Source organism: Sturnira hondurensis, unplaced genomic scaffold, assembly GCF_014824575.4.
Source record: "Sturnira hondurensis isolate 20B ecotype Veracruz unplaced genomic scaffold, ASM1482457v3 Scaffold0008761, whole genome shotgun sequence".
Lineage (NCBI taxonomy): Eukaryota > Metazoa > Chordata > Mammalia > Chiroptera > Phyllostomidae > Sturnira > Sturnira hondurensis.
In genome coordinates this window covers 448,732-466,550 of record NW_028081392.1, presented here as the reverse complement: position 1 = coordinate 466,550, position 17,819 = coordinate 448,732, and the positions used below count along the sequence as shown (strand labels likewise).

At 50.1% G+C, this 17,819-nt stretch overlaps 1 protein-coding gene across 1 annotated transcript in view; it reads right to left on the bottom strand.

The window, feature by feature from the left end:
• Positions 1-17,819, bottom strand: part of ADAMTS14 (ADAM metallopeptidase with thrombospondin type 1 motif 14) — an 89,648-nt gene that overhangs the window by 38,663 nt on the left and 33,166 nt on the right. Inside the window, exon 4 of the mRNA XM_037055816.1 lies at positions 16,522-16,712. Within this exon, the coding sequence (XP_036911711.1) occupies positions 16,522-16,712 (191 nt within the window). The remainder of the gene's footprint in view (positions 1-16,521; positions 16,713-17,819) is intronic.

Sequence of the window (17,819 nt, the reverse complement as noted above, 5' to 3'; positions counted from 1 at the left end):
CACATATTGGCCTGGGATGGCCACTGGATGTAGAAGAAAAATAAGCAAAGGTCAGGACTCCCTCTGTCCAAGGGCAGACAAAACAGGAGAAGAAAGTGAATGGCTAAAGAGTGCTGGGGCTGGAGGGACGAGCCACTCTTCTCTGAACACCTACTATGTGCCAAGCTTTGCGGTGCTGAGGGCTTTTCATATAATCCCCCAACAGCTATAAGGAGACGGGAATGATTCCCTTTTCACAGGTGAGATATCTGAGGCTCAGAGAGATAAAGCAACTTGCCAAGGTCACCCAGCAGGAAAGTGGGAGGAGCAGGATTCGAACTCATGTCTGTGTTATTGTTATAGACTACATGCAGCTGCTGTCCAGAACTAGCTTCTGTAGCAGGCTGGCTGGGGTGGCTCCACCTGGTCTGGGGGAGATGAGGGAATTTGCAACCCAGAGGAGGAAGGCAGGCTGCAGGCGCCTTGGTTACCTGAGCCCATAAGCCTGGCTCAGCTGACCATGGCATTAGTGGGCAGCAGGCAGAAACCGAGCTCCTGGGGGCCTGGGGTTTGCCAGGCAGCCCTGATTGCAGACACTCTGTCTCCATCAGTACTCTTGCCCTTCAATCCACATTTCCTCATCCTTACTTCAGAAACTGCCGTGCCCCTTGGTAGGGTGGGAATATGAAAGAGGCCTTGTTCTCAAACAGTTTACAGTCTTACTAAGAAGATACGAGCTGCACTGGGAGACCCGAACACAAGGTCAGCGGAGGTGAGATCAGAGCAGACCAAAGGAGTCGGGACCTTAAGCAGGGCAGGCTGTGGAGCGGCAGGGTGCAGGGAGCGGGGTATTTCACCTAAGCCAGGGATGGAGAAGGACAGAACTGCACAGTGGCCAGGAAGCAACGGGCTAGGAGGCAGTTCAGCAGGAGAAGGGGCGGAAAGAGAGGCTGGCCCTTCTGATTCTCAACCACATTCTCTGCACTTTCTAGAACCTACTTACAAATATTCCCTCCTATAGGCACCCTAACTTCTGAGTCATTAAAAGGCTTTGCTAGGACCAAATGCAGGATGGGGATGGGTTTCCACGGCTAGTAACCAGCAATGCTGGCAGCCAGGGAGTCTGTCAAAGAACCCCTTCCCTGTTCCATGACCCTGCAAGGCCAAGCCTTCTGATGACCCTGTGGTCAAGCCCACAGAGCAGGAGGAAGGGAAAGAGGGGCTAGTGGGACAGGAGCTTTAAGTCTGTTTTCCTGTCCACAGAGAGGGTCGGACTCCCCGGGCCTTCAGCAGGGATGTCCTGCTTCAGCCTGTGGCTGGAGGGGGAGCCAGGCCCCCAAGGAGCTCACGGGAGGGCAGTTGGCAGGCTTCCCTTCCAGACCCAGACAAAATGGGCTTCTCCCTGGTGGGGAGGAGCTGGGGAGCCCAGCGGAGAATGGCCCCCAGCCAACCGCAAGTTCCTCACTCCCCAGGAGCAGGTCCCTTGGAGGCAGGGAGCAGAATGCCCATCTGTTTCTTGGCAGGCAGGTTCAGGCAGGTCTTACACGGGGAGGGGCAGTCCCAAGAAAGCAAGACCCTGGGGACTTAAGACCACCCTGAGCTCAAACAGGACACAGCACTAGCTGTTGCGTCAGGGCTAGCGCAGCCCCCTAAGGGGGTGACTCCCTGCGTCACCCCACCCCACCTTCCTAGCAACGTGCCTGGGCGGAGGTGCTATCCCTTCTTTTGTCTTTACCTAATACACTTTAAAGTTCAGAATAGCTGTAGTTGTGCAGAAAAGCTGCAAGCATAGTACGGAGGTTCCCATGTGCACTGCGCCCAGTTCCCCTTTGGTTACCAATGGCCGTTTCTGTGGTGCATTTGTCATGACCTGTGGGCCAACATGGACACATTACCCACATTAACTATAGCTCATATTTTACTCAGGTTCCCATCCCTGTCCCCTAATGTCTTTTTTTTTTTTTGCTCTGGAATCTCATCCAGGACACATTTAGTCATTATATCTCCTCTGACTGCTGCAGGCTGTTTCTCCTCTTTGATGTTCCTCAAACTTTCCTGAGTTTTGAGGACCCAACCACACTGGTGAGGTATCTTATAGACTGTCCTTCAACTTGGGTACGTCTGAGGTTTTTCTCGAGGGTGGACAGGGCTTGTAGATTTAGGGCACAGTGGCAAACACAGGCCCGTGGGCCGAATCCGGCCCCCCACCTTGTTTTATCCGGCCCGGCACCTTGTTTCTACCCAGCGGCAGTGCCGAGCTCTCACTTAACTGTTAAGGAGTAGTTTACATTTATACAGTCCTGAAATTACATTAAGCCCTTTGAAGGCAACCGTGAGGGTGATGTGGCCCCTGGTGAAAATGAGTTTGACAGCCCTGGTTTAGGGGAAGAAGACAGGTGAAGCACCATTTCCATCACAGCACATCAAAGATGTGAGCTCACCAACACGACTCATCACTGATGGTGTTGACCTTGATCACCTGCTGGAAGAGTGTCTGCCAGGTTTCTCCTGCGAAGTTACTCTCCCCGCTGCCCCCTTCCTGTACTGGTGTGGCTCAGTGGCTTAGGCATCGTCCCGCAAACCAAAAGGTTGCCGGTTTGATTCCCGGTCAGGGCATATGCCTGGGTTGCAGGCCAGGTCTCCAGTAGGGACATGTTAGAGGCAAACAATTGATATTTTTCTCACACACTGACATTTCTCTCCCTCTTCCTCCCTCCCTTCCCCTCTCTCTAAAAATAAATAGACATAAATATTTTTAAAAATAAAAAAGAAAGTCACTATGCACAGCCCACACTCCAGGAGTGAGGAGTTGAAAGCTACCTCCTGGAGAGCGCAGTAGCTCCACCAATTATTTGGAATTTTTCTGCACAGATGTGCTTCTTCTCCCCCTTCTACTTATTTTATTCAGTTATTTAAGTATGAGTATGGACTCATGGATATTTATTTTACACTCTGAGTATAATTCAATGCTCCATTATTTGTTTCGTTGCTCAAATTGTCCCAGCTTCGGCCACTGGGAGCTCCTGCAGTTGGCCCCTGTGCCCCATAACATACCCAGCATTCTGGTTTGTTGGTGGCCGTGGTTTTTTGTTTTCTGAGCCCTTCCTTACTTTGTGGCCCTACAAGCTGCCCAGCTTGGACATCCCCCGGCCCAGTTCCAGAGTCAGCCATTCCTCCAAGGAGCTCCAAGGAGCCTGGTCCATGATCTCTATTCTCATGGCAAGAAAAGCAGCCCAGAGTTATGGAGGAGCTGCCCAAGCACAGTGGCCAGTCAGAGGTCAAGCCTGGCTTCTGCTAATTCGCCTTCCCTAGACACTCACTGCCCTTGGACCTGGACAGGACAGGTGCAGCACTGCCTGAAAGCAGGGGAATGACCACAATGACCTGCCCTGCCCTTTCTCAGTACCGGACCCTGGGACCAGCCCTTCTATCTCCCCAGCCCCGAACCCCTTCTAGAAACAGGTGGTGGCTGCAGTCCAGGTCTCCAACACCCAGGTGCCCGAGGCACACGCTGCATTTCATGAGTCTAAAACACTGCCCTTTTCCCTGCTTATGACTGCGCAGACCAGGTGGAAGTCATGGTGGGCTGCCACTTTCTGTGCGAGCAAGAACCCCTGTTCCTGGTGGCTTCCTGAGACAACTAACCCCTCCACATTGCAGATAGTGAGTCATTGAGAGACTTTCTGAGGAAGGAATGTGCGTCCTGGTTGTCTGAAAACCTCCATCTCGAGTAAGATAAAAAAGGCACCACATCGAAGCCTGCAGAATGGGTGCCGTGGCTGCGCCAAAGTCCCAGATTGAGAGTGGAGCACTCAGCAGCATCCCCATACTCTTGATGGCATGGGGGACAATACTGTGCGGAAAAGCACAGACTGACGGCTCTATGCTGAACCATCTGCTGAAAGCACCTTGGATGAGTAACACTCTGAATGCAAAGCATGCAGTTATGGGAATTCCTTACTTCCTCATCTTGCCATATGTATGTATGTACAAGAATGGTTGCTGATAAAAATCAAAGTCTAAATAAGGCAAAAAGAGCTCTTGTGAATAGTACAAATCAAAATGCAAGTGCTAAGAAAACCACATCAAAGTTTAGCCGATAGCACTTTTCCTCAAGTATACAATAAACAACACATCTGACCATCTACAGGGGTCTTAGATTTGATGAAGTGTGCCAGTGTGTGTTCACACTCACGTGTGGAGTCCTCTGTGTGCACACCTCACTTGTTCCAGTACATGCAGGTGTGTGCACCTATGCACACACATCTATGTTACACACAGGGGTGACTGGATGTGTGCCCATGTATATGCATGTGTGTGGGAACACGGACTATATATGTGCACGCAGGCACTGTGTGTGAGTGTACAACACACAACTACTGCTGCCTGCAGCCTGGGATCCCTGCCTCCCTAGGCCCTCAGGGCTGGCCAACGCAGTAGCCAGGACTGAGCTGTGGTTTCCCTCGGGTCGGGACCCTGGCACCTCACTGGGTATGACACGCACTCATGCACCATGTGGGCAGGCCCTCCCCCTGAGGTCCCCAGTGAGATCTCGGAGGCTGAGGCTGCTCTCTGGTGCTGGGTGGAGGGCGCTGAATCTCCTGACTCCTATCTCAGTCACCACAGGCTCAATTACTCCATCCTCTCACAAGTTCATGATCATGGCCCCGTAATTCAAAGGGCTGGTGTAGGCTACAGATAAGCACTTTGAGCTGCCTTCTAACCAGCACACCTGTTCAAGGTGTGGCTCTCTCCGGGACTCCCAGGAGCCTGCACACTGCCTGGGGTGGTTCTCCTGGGACACAGCGACTCGGCTCACCTCCTGCCCAGGCTGTTTGTGCAGGGTGGCTCCAGAGGGCACAAGGAGAGACCACCCAGCCCCACAGAGCGCCTTTCACCCGTCCACAGTGCTCAGCATTTGCCCCTCATGACCCATTTCCAACAGGCAGCAGCCTTGATGCCCCAGGCCGGCCTGCCTCTGTGTGAAGAGAGGCAGCGCCGAGGCCTGGGAAGACGCACGCTCTGCCGTGTGACCTCACCCCTCGAGCCCCACTCTCCTCGTCAGGGTGTGGGCACATGGTCTTGCAGGGGCCTGAGAATGGAAGGGGAGCAGATGTCAGTCAGGGGCATCTGTCGGGTTAGAACTGCTGCTTTCCACTTCGGAAGCTGAGGAGTGGCCTCTCAGATGACCCCGGGAATAAGATTCGGGGAGACTGGCCAACACATCTAGTACCCATGCTGGGTACGAAAGTGCTTTGTGAACTGGAAGGCTCTCTTCACACACAGAGGGACTCACTGTTCCATCTCTCTGCCAGGAACCCCAGCAGGAATCCTCTGTCAGACCTCGTTCTCTGCCCAGTAGAGATGTAAGTACTTGCTCTGAAATGTAAGTACCTGCATGTGGCAAGGAGCTGACCCCGCAGGGCAGGTTTTCAGACTGGCCATGAGGGCCACTCTGACACTGATGATTCTCTTTGGGGCCATCCTGTACATAGGGATGTTCAGCGGTGTTCCTGGCCTTCCCCTATTAGATGCTGGTAGCAGCCACCAGTGCCCTGAGTGGAAAAGGGCTGGCAAAGCAATGACCTTGGACAGCAGGCAGACAGTTTCCATGGTATTCCAAGTAGCCTTCATGAGGAATGCTTAACACATGTTATGTGTCCACAGAATGCCACCCTCCCAGGCTGAAGCCACCAAGGTCCTGGTCTGACAGCCATCTGCACCCAAACCCCCCAGGTCTAGATGGGCACCTGGATTTTCCAGGCAGGGTATCTGGGAGGTCTTGGTGCTCCAAAAGGGGTCCTGAGGTGGGTCAGAGCTGGGAGGACCCTCCCAGAGGCATCGGCCAGTGTGTCCCACACAGCCACACCCAACACCTTTATAGTATCAGCCCAGCCGGGTGGCGTGAGGAGCAGCGTAGGCAGGGAGCCCACCACCCGGATAGTGGGCTGCCAAGGGGGGTCAGGCTGCGGGGATGATCAAAGGGCCTCTTTGTCTCTTCTCACCACCCCCTTCCCCTGCTCCAGGCCCTCAGAGGATCCCCACATTCTCATGTCCAAAGGAGCCCTCGCCCCAGCGACTTGGTGCCTCGCCCCTTCACAGGGAGATTCTTGCCCAGTGCTGGCTGGCATCCCAGCCAAAGGGTGACATGTGTGGAGCATCAGGACCCTGGTCCTGCTGGGGAGACCCAACTCAGGAAGAGGGTCCTCCATCCAGGGGCAGCACCCTTCCCACCATCCAGGCTGGGAGCCCAGGGACCACCTTCTCCTGATTCCCAGAGCTGCTTACCCCAGTTCTGCTGCTGCAGCCGTGGGCAGAGACAGCCAAGACTTTGGAATCAGACAGACCTGGGTTCAAATCTTGGCTCTGCCACCTATTAGCTGTGCAGAATCTGAGCAAGTTGCTTGGCTTCTCAGGGCCACAGACATCAGGGAGTGCCAACCACATAAGGCTGCAGTGAGGATTCAAGGAGCCCGTGTGCACAGTTGTCAGTCTTGTGCCTGGCAGACAGTAGGTACTGCAATGGAACTGTGATATCTTAGATACCCAAGATAGATCGGAGAGTCCCTGCTTCTCAGGCCTTTACACTGGCCCATCACAGCTCCAGCTGGGTTCTCTGTCCACCCTCTCTGCCCCCAAATCTGCCTCAGATGCTACCCTCGGGCGCTGTTCTTCATGCAGGTTCTCTACACAGGAGCCCATGCTAATGCCTGATGGCATTCCTGCCATAGCTAAGCCCCTGAGATTTCTAAGCACACCCATCACCTTCCTGTACACCCAGGACAACCTTCCCATTCCTGCACCCACAACCCCACCCTGCCACCCCTCCACCACCACACTCCCTCTGCCTGCTCTTTGCCTCCCCAAAACCCCCTCCTCCGAAGGTGGGCTCAGCTCCAGTGCCCACCAGAAAGCTCGCCTCTCCCCCGGTGCACAGAGACGGCCACCTCCACCACTTCAGCACTGCTTTCATTGGTTCCCGAGTTACTCCACAGGACTGAGGCTTGTTTTTGCAGCCAGACCAAAGCCTCGAGAAAGAGTTTGTCTGAAATGTGAGGCACACACCACACACTCACTGAATGCTGAACATAGAGCCCTTACCTGTCACAGCTCTCAAATTGTTCCCTAGTCCTGAGATTTGAAGAAGCCTTAAGGAAAGTGGCCCAGGAGACATGGGTAAACCGAGGCACAGAGAAAAATAAATCTATCCCCAGCCCACCAACACGTAAAGGAGGGGTGAACAAGGAGTGCTTGCCTACCATCTGGAGTTGCATGAATATTTATAACACATCCCAGGTCAATGTGGAAAAAAAAGAGGCAGGACACCTCTGAGAGCTGTAGTAAGAGGGCCTGCAGTCTTTCTGACTCTTTCACTAATGGCTGCTGCCCCCTCCTCCCTGGGTTAGCACAATGGGACCCTCCATTCCGGGAACCCGATCTCCTCTCTCTCATCCCAAGGAGCCAGCCTTGGCCTTGGAAATCAGGATTGGAAATGGAAACAGGCAGGCACCGAGGAAAGAGCAAAGGGAAAACCCTTTTACTGGTTCCATGAAATCCCTAAGGGAGTAAGTGCTTTAAACATCCCAGACAAATAAAAGTTCTCAAACAATGCTCAGGATGAGCTGCTGGCCCCCTGGGAGGGAGAGGCTGTCAGCTGCCCATCCGCTCATCTCTATGGGCCGGAACTGGGGCTGGCTGTCCTCTGAACCTTGGGAAGCCAGAACGCTGCCTGCCAGCTTTCTCTCTGTGGCGACAGCTCCCTAAGTGTGGCCAGCTCAGTGCTGTGAGCCTGTCGCCCCCAGAGGAACGGGGCCTCTTCATGGGAAGCTCTACCTCAAATGCACCCCTCACGCATCCAAGCCCTTTTCAGTTCTCACATTCACAAGGACAAGCCAATAATGAGCACAACTAGCCTCAAACACCCTTCGGAAACCCCCGAGAAGGACTTACTCTCCTCCTCACCTACTTCCTGGTGGGCTGTGGAGGATGGAAGGTGGAACTAACGCTATGGGCACAGCAGTCCCCAAGGCAGGTGCTCCTGGCACAGTCTTTGGTGAGGACGAAGTGAAGGAGCTCCCTGGCCAAGACTGTCAGTCATGGGTCAGAGGTCAAGGAACACATGAATGTGGTCAAGAGGGCTGAAATGGGTCGTGGGCTTACACTCCTCCTACATTAAGTTTCTGGAGACCCGAGGAGGAACACCAGGGACTGGAGGGCAGCTGGCCTCCACGTTCTGAACCTCAAAAACTTAGTAGAACTTCCCACCTCCTTCCCACCACCATCCACATGGGCTCTTACAGATCCGGGGCTGAGGGACTTAACTGAACCCTTCTGAATTAACCCCATTTCAATCTGGCCAAGGCAGTGGAACACCCAGGACCAAAAGCGCACTTTTCTCTCCAGAAAGAAGTAGCTCCTCGTACAACCCACCGAAATGCCTCTTCTAAGTGTGCAAAGGGAGACCCTGTATTCTGCTTGGGGAACAGGATCTTGCTGACTCTCCCCATCACCTTCCCAGCTTCACTGCTTGCTGCTCTACACCTCAGGGTTCACCTTTGTCCAAGGTCCCGGAGGACAGCCCCTCCAACCCCCAGGTATCCTGAGCTGACCCTCCCAGAACCCTCTCTAGAGGGCCTCAGACCCCACCCATCAGGGGTCTGGGGGGGGCTTGCCGAGGGTCCACAGTGACCCAAAATGTACAACATGCGGTTTCCACCGCAAGCAGGGACTACAGGGAGTGGCACAGGGCCGTGGCCCCTCTAGGACGTGCACACTTACAATCCTCATTTCCTGGGTTGCTCCTGAGGTCCTGTCCCTGGCCTGTCTGGGGAATGACTCAGAACCCAGAGCTGGTATAACACTATCATAAGCTAAGGTCATTTGAGATTTAATCGATGCAGAGAGAAGCAGAGAGACGCTTTCTTAGAAATCCCCTCATGGGACAAAGCAGCAACTAGTGGGACGCGGGCCACCATTGGCCCTTTGCTCAAGGGAATTTCATGGCAGTAAAAAGACAGACCACTTGCACCTGCTTAGACAAATATTATCACAAGTTTTCTTATTTCCCATTTGTTCTCCTAGAACCCCATTTGTCCTTCCTAAAGAAACCTATTTTTCTCTCCATAGAAGCCTTTTCTCCCCCTTAGGCTTCCTATTAAGTTAGACACATAAGCCCCATTCTAACTGCCCCTTTGAGTTATTCATCACCAATCATTCCCATGAGTACGCACCTTGCACACATACATGAACTCTTCTCTTGCCAATCTAGCTTGTCAGTTTAAATCGCAGGTCCCCAGACACTGAACCTAAGAGGGTAGAAGAAAAGCTGCTTCTCTCCTCTGTCACCTGAGTCACCAGCCATGGACAGTACCACCTGGCATGAGGCTGCAGAACTCTGTGCTGAGGCTGTGGGGAGAGGGTGGGCTCTGAAGATGACAGAGTAGCACATGGACCCCAGCCGCTCGGCTGACCAAAGGGTGAGCCAACAAGTTACCGTGTAAGGACACTGGGATACACGGGCCTCTCACGGGGTTGTGGGGAGACGTGAGTAAATGAGATCATGCTGCTGAGGAGTCCGGTTCCCAGTGGTTCTCAAAAAATGATTCTGATGATTTTTATAGTGATGTCACTTACAATTGCTTGTGGAAACACGCAGTGTAAGTGCTCTGAGGGCAGGCCCTACGTTTTCTAGTCCTTCTGGGCCTTTCACTGTGGAAGCTATTCCTTTGTCTACACGCTTCTGTGAACAAAATGGGGGCCACATACTAACCCTGACAAGCTCAGGGGAGGCCTGCACAGTGGCCTTAAAGACTCAGAAATCAAAAGCAACCGCACAGGATGGTCTGGACATAAAACTTCCTAACTAAAAGTGAGTCATCGTGAGTGGTCACATCCTGGCCTGTAGCTTCCTTGAGAAGGTCAGTCTTTACTAAGTGAGCCTGTCCACCGTCTTCTCAAATTTAAGATAACTTGCTTTTAAAATGTCAGGGTAATCTCCTTTTCAAGACCCGCCAGGGCACACGCACCACAGCGGAGCTTCCCCTCATCATCCTCTTGTTCCCGTCTATGTGTGCGGTTACTGTTAATTGTTACCTCTCCTGTGCCCACCACTGTAAAAGAAGCATGTATCTCTCTGTTCTTTATCCAATTCCAGAGATTTCGCCACTTTGCTTTCTCCCACCCCCTTTATTTACCACCAGCAGATTTCATGTAACCCTCTTTATGTCTCGTCCTTTGATTGTAATGTTTAAATAAGCTGAAAAATGGCCATTCTCCAGAGCATTTTCTCAATTCGGTGAAATTTTGCTTCCCAACAATTGTTGTCAGCTGGACTCAGATAAGCTCATAAAAATTCTCTATAGGTTTTGATGCTTTTTTAAAATTATATTTTATTGTGTATGTTATTACAGTTGTCCTATTTTTTCTACCTTTGTTCCCCTGTCCCCAGACCCTGCACTCCCTCATATAATCCCCACACCATCGTCCATGTCCATGGTTCATGCATGTAAGTTCTTTGGCTACTCTATTCCCCACACTACACTTTACATCCCTATGGCTATTCTGTAACTAACAATTTGTACTTCTTAATCCATTCATCTTTATCACCCATCTCCCTGACCTCCCTCCCATCAGGCAATGATCAAAACATTCTCCATATCTATTATTCTGTTTCTGTTCTACTTGCTTGTTTATTTTGTTTTTTGGATTCAATTGTTGATAGATATGTATTTATCACCATTTTATTGTTCATATTTTTTATCTTCTTCTTAAAGAAGACCCTTTAACATTTCATATAATACTGATTTGGTGATGATGAACTCCTTTAGCTTTTTCTTGTCTGGGAAGCTCTTTATCTGTCCTTTGATGCTAAATGACTGTTTTGCTGGATAAAGTAATCTTTGTTGTAGGTCTTTGCTTTTCATCATTTTGAATAATTCTCGCCAATTCTTTCTAACCTGCAAAGTTTCTTTTGAGAATGCAACTGACAGTCTTATGGGAGCTCCCTTGTAGGTAACTAACTGCTTTTCACTTGCTGCTTTTAAGATTCTCTTTTTTATCTTTAACCTTTGGCATTTTAATTATGATGTATCTTGGTGTGGGTCTCTTTGGGTTCATCTTATTTGGGACTCCTTGTGCTTCCTGAACTTGTATCAACTTAGGGAATTTTTCTGTCATTATTTTTTCAAATAAGTTTCCAATTTCTTGCTCTGTCTTTTCCTTCGGGCACCCCCATGATGAGAATATTGGTATGCTTGAAGTTCTCCAGAGATTCCTTACACTGTCCTCGTTTTTTTTAATTCTTTTTTCTTCTTGCTATTCTGATTGGTTGTTTTTTGCTTCCTTATATTTCAAATTGCTAATATGATTCTTGGCTTTATTCACTCTATTATTGATTCCCTGTAAATTGTTCTTTATCTCAATTAGTATATCCTTCATTTCTGACTGGATCTTTTTTATGCTATTGAGGTCCTTACTAAGTTCCTTGAGCATCCTTAAAATTAGTGTTTTGAACTCTGCATCTGACTGACTGCTTATCTCCATTTTGTTTAGTTGGGTTTTTTTTTCTGGAGTTTTGATCTATTCTTTCATTTCAGCCGTGTTTTTTTGTCTCCTCATTTTGGCAACCTCCCTGTGTTTGTTTCTATGTATTAGGTAGAGCTACTACATCTCCCAAGCTTGATAGAGTGGCCTAATATAGTAGGTGTTCTCTAGGGTCCAGTGGCACAGCCTCCCCTGTTATCCACGGTTAGTACTCAAGGTGCGCTCACCACGTGGTCTGTGTACCGTTTGGATGTTTCCTACATGGACTCTTCACTGCCTGCTCTCCGGGAACAGATCCTGCTCCACCTTGCCCCTGCACACCACTAGGCTCCACTGGGGCCCCAAGCCAGGCCTCCCATCTCAGCAATTAGTCCAGAATGGCCATATGACCCAACCTAGGGCAATCCTCCCTAGAAGAGCAGGAAGGATCCCTTTCCCTTTGGGTTCTAACAGCAGAAGTGTCAGAATCTGGGGTTGTCAGGAGTCCCATTTCCAACCCCGGGGAGAAAGCCTGGGTTCTGTCAGTTGATATCCGGAGCAGAGACAAGGAAGGGGGAAAGAGGAGAGAGTGTCTTAACGGGCCTGAAACCCTAGTCCCTGTAGTCCCTAAAGCTGCCTGTCCCACAGCTCTTATAGGACTCTGTGGGCACTGTTGGGACTTATGATCACCTTTTTGGTTTAAGCTAATGTGAGTTGGGTCTCTGTCACTTGCAAACACAGATCCCTAACAAACAATCACCCCTGCCTAATGCCTAACACTGGGGAGCCCACGGAGGCAAGTCAGTACTTGACTTTGAACAAATGAGTAAATGACAGCCCAGACTGGGGGCTGAGGCTACCTGAAGGGGCTCCAGGAAGCCTATCCCACCCTACCAGAATGTACAGACCTGCTCACACCAACAAAGAGGTATGTAAGGAGAAGCTAAGCAATAGAATGTTCAATGAAAGTGCTCAGACAGGAGGGTTTCTCTAAAAGATGTGAGAACAAGTGAAGCATATGGCCCATGGGAGTTCTGTCTTTCTCAGACTGCCCACCATCAACCACCCCAACCCTAGGTCTTCTCTCCATACCCGACTCCCCAGCCAGAATCTGGAAAGAGAGAGGTGGCAGTGAGGCTAACTCTTAGGGAGGGGAGGAAAAAGGAGGAGGGCCCATCATTTAGTTGCTTAGGACTGTCACACAGCGGGAATCCCGGGTTTGTCCTGGCTGAGGCTGCCACCCGTCTAACTCCAGGAGCAGGATGGAGTCTGCAAATTAGATGGGCAATCAGGTACCCTGCCATCTAAGACAAGGGCTCTCAACCTGGGAGCAAGTCCAGGCCTAGCACCCAGAGAATAAAAATTCGTACTTCCATAGAAACTATGTATTGCCCACGGCACACCTCTCAGCCCTCACTTGAATCTGATTCTAAGAAACTGGTTTACAATGGAGAGCACTGTAGATAACTAATAGCAATGCAAAATTCTTGTCTATAGACATACAAATTTTGTCTTCCCTTCCACTCAGTGAAAAATGCCAATTGTCTCTATTTGCACATTCATTTCAACATTCTTTTTTTTTCCAATTTTTTTATTTAATTATTTTTCAAGTACAGTTTTCTGTCTATTACTCCCATCCCATCCCACCCTCATTTCAACATTCTTGATCTATAAATGTTTCTGTTCTTTGGTTCTCTTTGAACAGGTTACAACTCTGCCTGCTTCCCTCATTAATAAGTGAGTAGAGCAAAATCTTCAACACACATCATTTTTATTATTATTTTTTATTTTAGGCTCTTCAGCCCGAGCTTTGGATCCAGACTTCCAGCACCAGAGGGCCTCCTTAACCTCTTCCCCTCTCCTGCTCCTCTTCCTCTTCCACCTGCTGGCTGCTGGGGCCAACCTGGCTCTCCCACTAATGGGATTAGTACTCAGCTGTGTGGTCAGCTGTGTGGTCTTAGGCTGAGCCAGTTATTTATAGAATGTGGGTGGGTGGTCCAGTGCTCCGGGGAGGTGGATGAGTTTCTAACAGTCATCCTCCCTCTCTCCTTCTCAAAGAGCCCCACCTGGTAGGCTTTGCTCTTTGAGTCCCAAACCACGTGCTCTGTAAGGGACAGAAGAATTAATAACCAAACAAAGAGGTGGCGGAAGCAGACCTCTTTCTGGCAGCTCCTCTCCTCCCTGGGGCTCCTGTAATTGGAGCTGATTTCTACCCCTGCCTTTTTCCTAATGCTGGCATTTCAGATGGAAATCTGCTCTCTTCCCCTTCTCCCATCTCGGTAGATACTGGCCCCCTGCTCCTCCCAGAGACACCATTAGCTTCCATGTGTACCGATCACCTGTCAGGTGTTGGGCACTCTGCTGTGTGCTGTTGGGTTCAAAAAAGTAGAAGAAATGTTCCCCGCCCTCAAGGACCTCACTTTCAGAGACTTAGACAAAGAACTGCTTATACACACACACACACTAAGACAAATACAGTGTGCGTGTGTGCTAGAACAATGGGACACATAACTTGAGTACTCACTGTGTGCCAAGAGTATGCTAAATACTTTATACATATTTAACTTTCACAAAAAAAACAAAAGCAGATAGAGTCTCTCAGATGTTAAATATTGTAGCTGACACAAACTGGGGTATATGGCCATCCCAGAACAATTTCTCCAGTGGCCATGCTATGTCTAGTCCCTCTTTTCCTTTGAAAAATTCTGTTTCCTTCTCCAACACACAGTAATTGGTCCAAAGGGCAGTCATGTGACCCAATGCTAGACCAATCAGAGTCCTGACCTAGGAATTTTTACCTGGGAACTGTAGAGGAAACTTCTTTTGTCTCTGGTCACAGATCTAGGGAGATAGGAGTCAGCCTGATGTCGCTGAAGGCCAGAATCTATCACATACTAAAGTTTGGGAGAAGTAGGATATCATAGAGAAAAGGGAACATAAACCTCTAGTAACAATTACATTTACAACCAGCTCCATCATGTCCCCCCCACAGTTTGGCCCATGAGTGAGCCAATAAATTACCCTGTTTTTCTTAATTTAGTTTGAGTTAGTTTTCCATTATTTACCAACTACAGAGTCCTAGGCAAGGCAGGTCTCTTGTACAAGGTGACACAGCTAACAAGAGGCTGGCTTCACGTCCTTCTAGCAGTTACCTCACCTACTATGTGGTCAGTTTATGGACCCCAGCCAGCACAGGCAGTGTCGTGCGTGCTGTTTTATTATGCTATAGATGTTTCCAAGGGGCTGGCATGACCATGAGGTTGACACTTCTGCTCATCCACTGTTGAGTTCCCAGAAATGTGTTACCACTTCCCTCATGAGAGCCATACATTATTATCCCCAACTATTTCTGAGAGCTTATGCTATGGAAGGTACCATGCTGTGTGCTGTTTAATCTCCCCAAAACCTTGCGTGGTTAGTATTGTTAATGCTGCTTTAAGAGCGGGGAAAGCGACTCTCGAGAACTTGACCCCAAGGTCAAAAGAGTCAGACGGTGTGACCGCAAAGCTCCTGTTCTTGGCCAACTCACTAATATGCTCTCCGTGCAGTACTGTGATTGGCTGCATGTCTGTCACAGCCTCCAAGAACCGCCCACATCAGACTGAATGTAAGGTGATTCTATCCCAGCCCTGGCTCACCTGCAGTCATCTTTTGGTCTGCATGAGAACGCAGCTAGCCAACTTCCTCACGAGCCTCAGGTCAGAGGACCCTAATCTTAAGGCCAGTAGAGGCCCATACAGGCACTGGAGACGTGGCTTTCGAAAAAGGCCCCGCTTGAATTCTTTGGGACCCACCATGTGTATGGACCTTCCTTCTCGGCTCCTGTGTTATGTCTATAATGAGCCATTAAGCTGTCACCTGCAGACTTGGAGGTGAAGCCTCTGCCCCGTTGTCTCCTGTTGACGTGGCATTTGCCCACCCACTGCCCTGCTTGCCTCCTCCTGAGCAGACCCCACAGTGCCTCAGCATGCTGAGCTGGGCCTGAGGCAGTGTGCCACCTCCTCTACCTAGCTACATAGGAGAGAACCTGGGGTCCTGCCCACCTTCCCCAGCATCTGGCTGTGGCCAGCACAGTTTCCACCGTAAGTCCCACTTTCCCCTATACCAGTTCTCATCCTTCCCAGGATCAGAGCCACATGCACATCTGACAGAGGCCTCGTGCCTGCAGAGAGACAGGGCCCACCTCTGACGCATTCACCCTCCTTCCCTTTCGGGTCTTTGTCGTCTCTGCTGCTTTGGCGCAGAGGCATCCAGCTCTGAGGTGCTCACAGGCCACATGCGGTGTGTAGACAGATTCCGTTCAGCATTCACAATGGTTTTTCATTTTAACACTTAGCAATTGGCAGTTTCACTAGATAAATGGACTTCAATTTTTCCATAAAAGGTTTTTTTTAAAGCACCGAAAACAAATGCATTTCTGACTTTTCTTGAAATGCTTTTCTGTGACCTGCATGTCTCCATGAGGGCCACCAGCAGCAGCCAAGCAGCCAACACCCATCTGGGTGGGCACAGCTCTCTGCTGTGCTCCCAGGGCACAGCTATCTGCTTCACCAGCCTTAAATTTGCCTGTGACCCTCATTTTCCTTGCTTTTCAAGTCTCTGTGAACACCCAAGGCCCACACTGGGGGCCTGAGCCCACGCTCCACCCACCCCCAGCAGGCTGAGAGCACCTAGCCAGGACCCCCGCCTGGCACTGCACATTTTCTCCAGATAAGAAGTCTCAGGCAAGTACCAGTCACTCCTAACCTAGACTCTGAATGTGTCCAAGCCCAGAGCTCACTGTCCAAATGCTCCAGCTTGCCAGGGACTAGCATGTGTACAGCTGAGGTCAGGCTGGGTGGATGCCAGGCCAACTCAGGCCCAGTTCACTACAGAACCTGCCATCCAGCTGGACTAAGGAGCAAAGAGAGATAAGTCCACCCAGAAAACACAAGTCTGAGAGAAACTGCATACAGGCCAATTCCGGTGGTCCCACCCTGCCCTTTGCCCAAAGCCCCAGTCCCAAGACTCGGGGACACTCACAATGTTCATGAGAGTAAGGACGTAGTTCTGCACGTGCTCCTTGCCGTGGAAGCGTACCACTGAGTCATCCACTGCCAGCAGTACCTCGATGCTGTAGCTGCCCGGCTTGGCATGCCGCCGCTTCCGCTCCACTTCTCCCAGCTGGCCCTCCACCAGGCCCAGCACGTTGGGAAGGTCGCCCGGGCCAAAGGCTGGAAGCAGGATGAGAAGAGACCAAGGTCAAATCCACATAAGGGGCTGTCACTGTGACACTGCCCATCACCCCACTCCTCCCCTGTCACATGTGCCCTTCTCCCTGCTTCTGTAAACCCAGAGAACATGAGGGTTTGTTTGTTCCATACCAGGTCATTCATGAGCGGGAGCCCTTTTCCAGGCACAGGGCATGGCTGCCTTTGAGGCAACAAGTAGCAGAGAAGGGAGAACTGACCTGAGTTCCAATTCCTTCTCAGTCCTGTCTCACTGCGTGTCCTGGCCAAGCCCTGCCCCCTCACTTCTCTGGACCTCCATCTCCCTCCCTGTGACACGTGCATGGATGATCCCTGATCTCCTGCCCTAAAGCTTGCTACAAAAACTGAAGGTGGCAGTGGGCGGAAACATCTTGATTAAAAAAAACTATTATTACCATGGCCAATGCATGACATTTCAGGCACCTCTGTGGCATGTCCCAGGCCTCTCCAAACCCAATCACTGCCAGTGACCCCAAATCTCACCACCACAGCTTTGGCCTTTTGGCTAAAAACAAAATATTTATATAACCAGGATTTATTAACTTATATTATGTAATGTAGGAGTTGTCAAACTTTGTCTGCAGATAATAAATATTTTAGGCTTTGTGAATCATTTAGCCTTTGTCTCAGCTATTCGTTTCAGCTATTAAAGCATAAAAGTGGCCAGAGATAATACATAAACAAATACATGTTTCTGTGTTCTAATAAAACTTTATTGACAAAAACAAGTGGTGGGCCATTTTTGGTCCATAGGCCTTACTTCTACCCAATCTAATCTATCCCATCTAACCTAATCTAATCCAGTCCTTACAACTCTATCAGTTTATTGTCCCCATTATACAGGTGAACAAACTGAGGTTCAAAATAGCTTGTCTAGGGTTGTGTGAATCAAAAGACCATGCTCTCTAACATCACTATGTATACTGCTACTTATAAAGGCAACACCTTCAACAGTGATCAGTCATTGACACCATAGTCTGAATGACGACTGAAGAAACATTTGTTGGGGCAGTGGAACAAAGGTGCATGAGGACACTACAGGGAAAGCTAAGAGAGCCAGAGAGAAGCCTG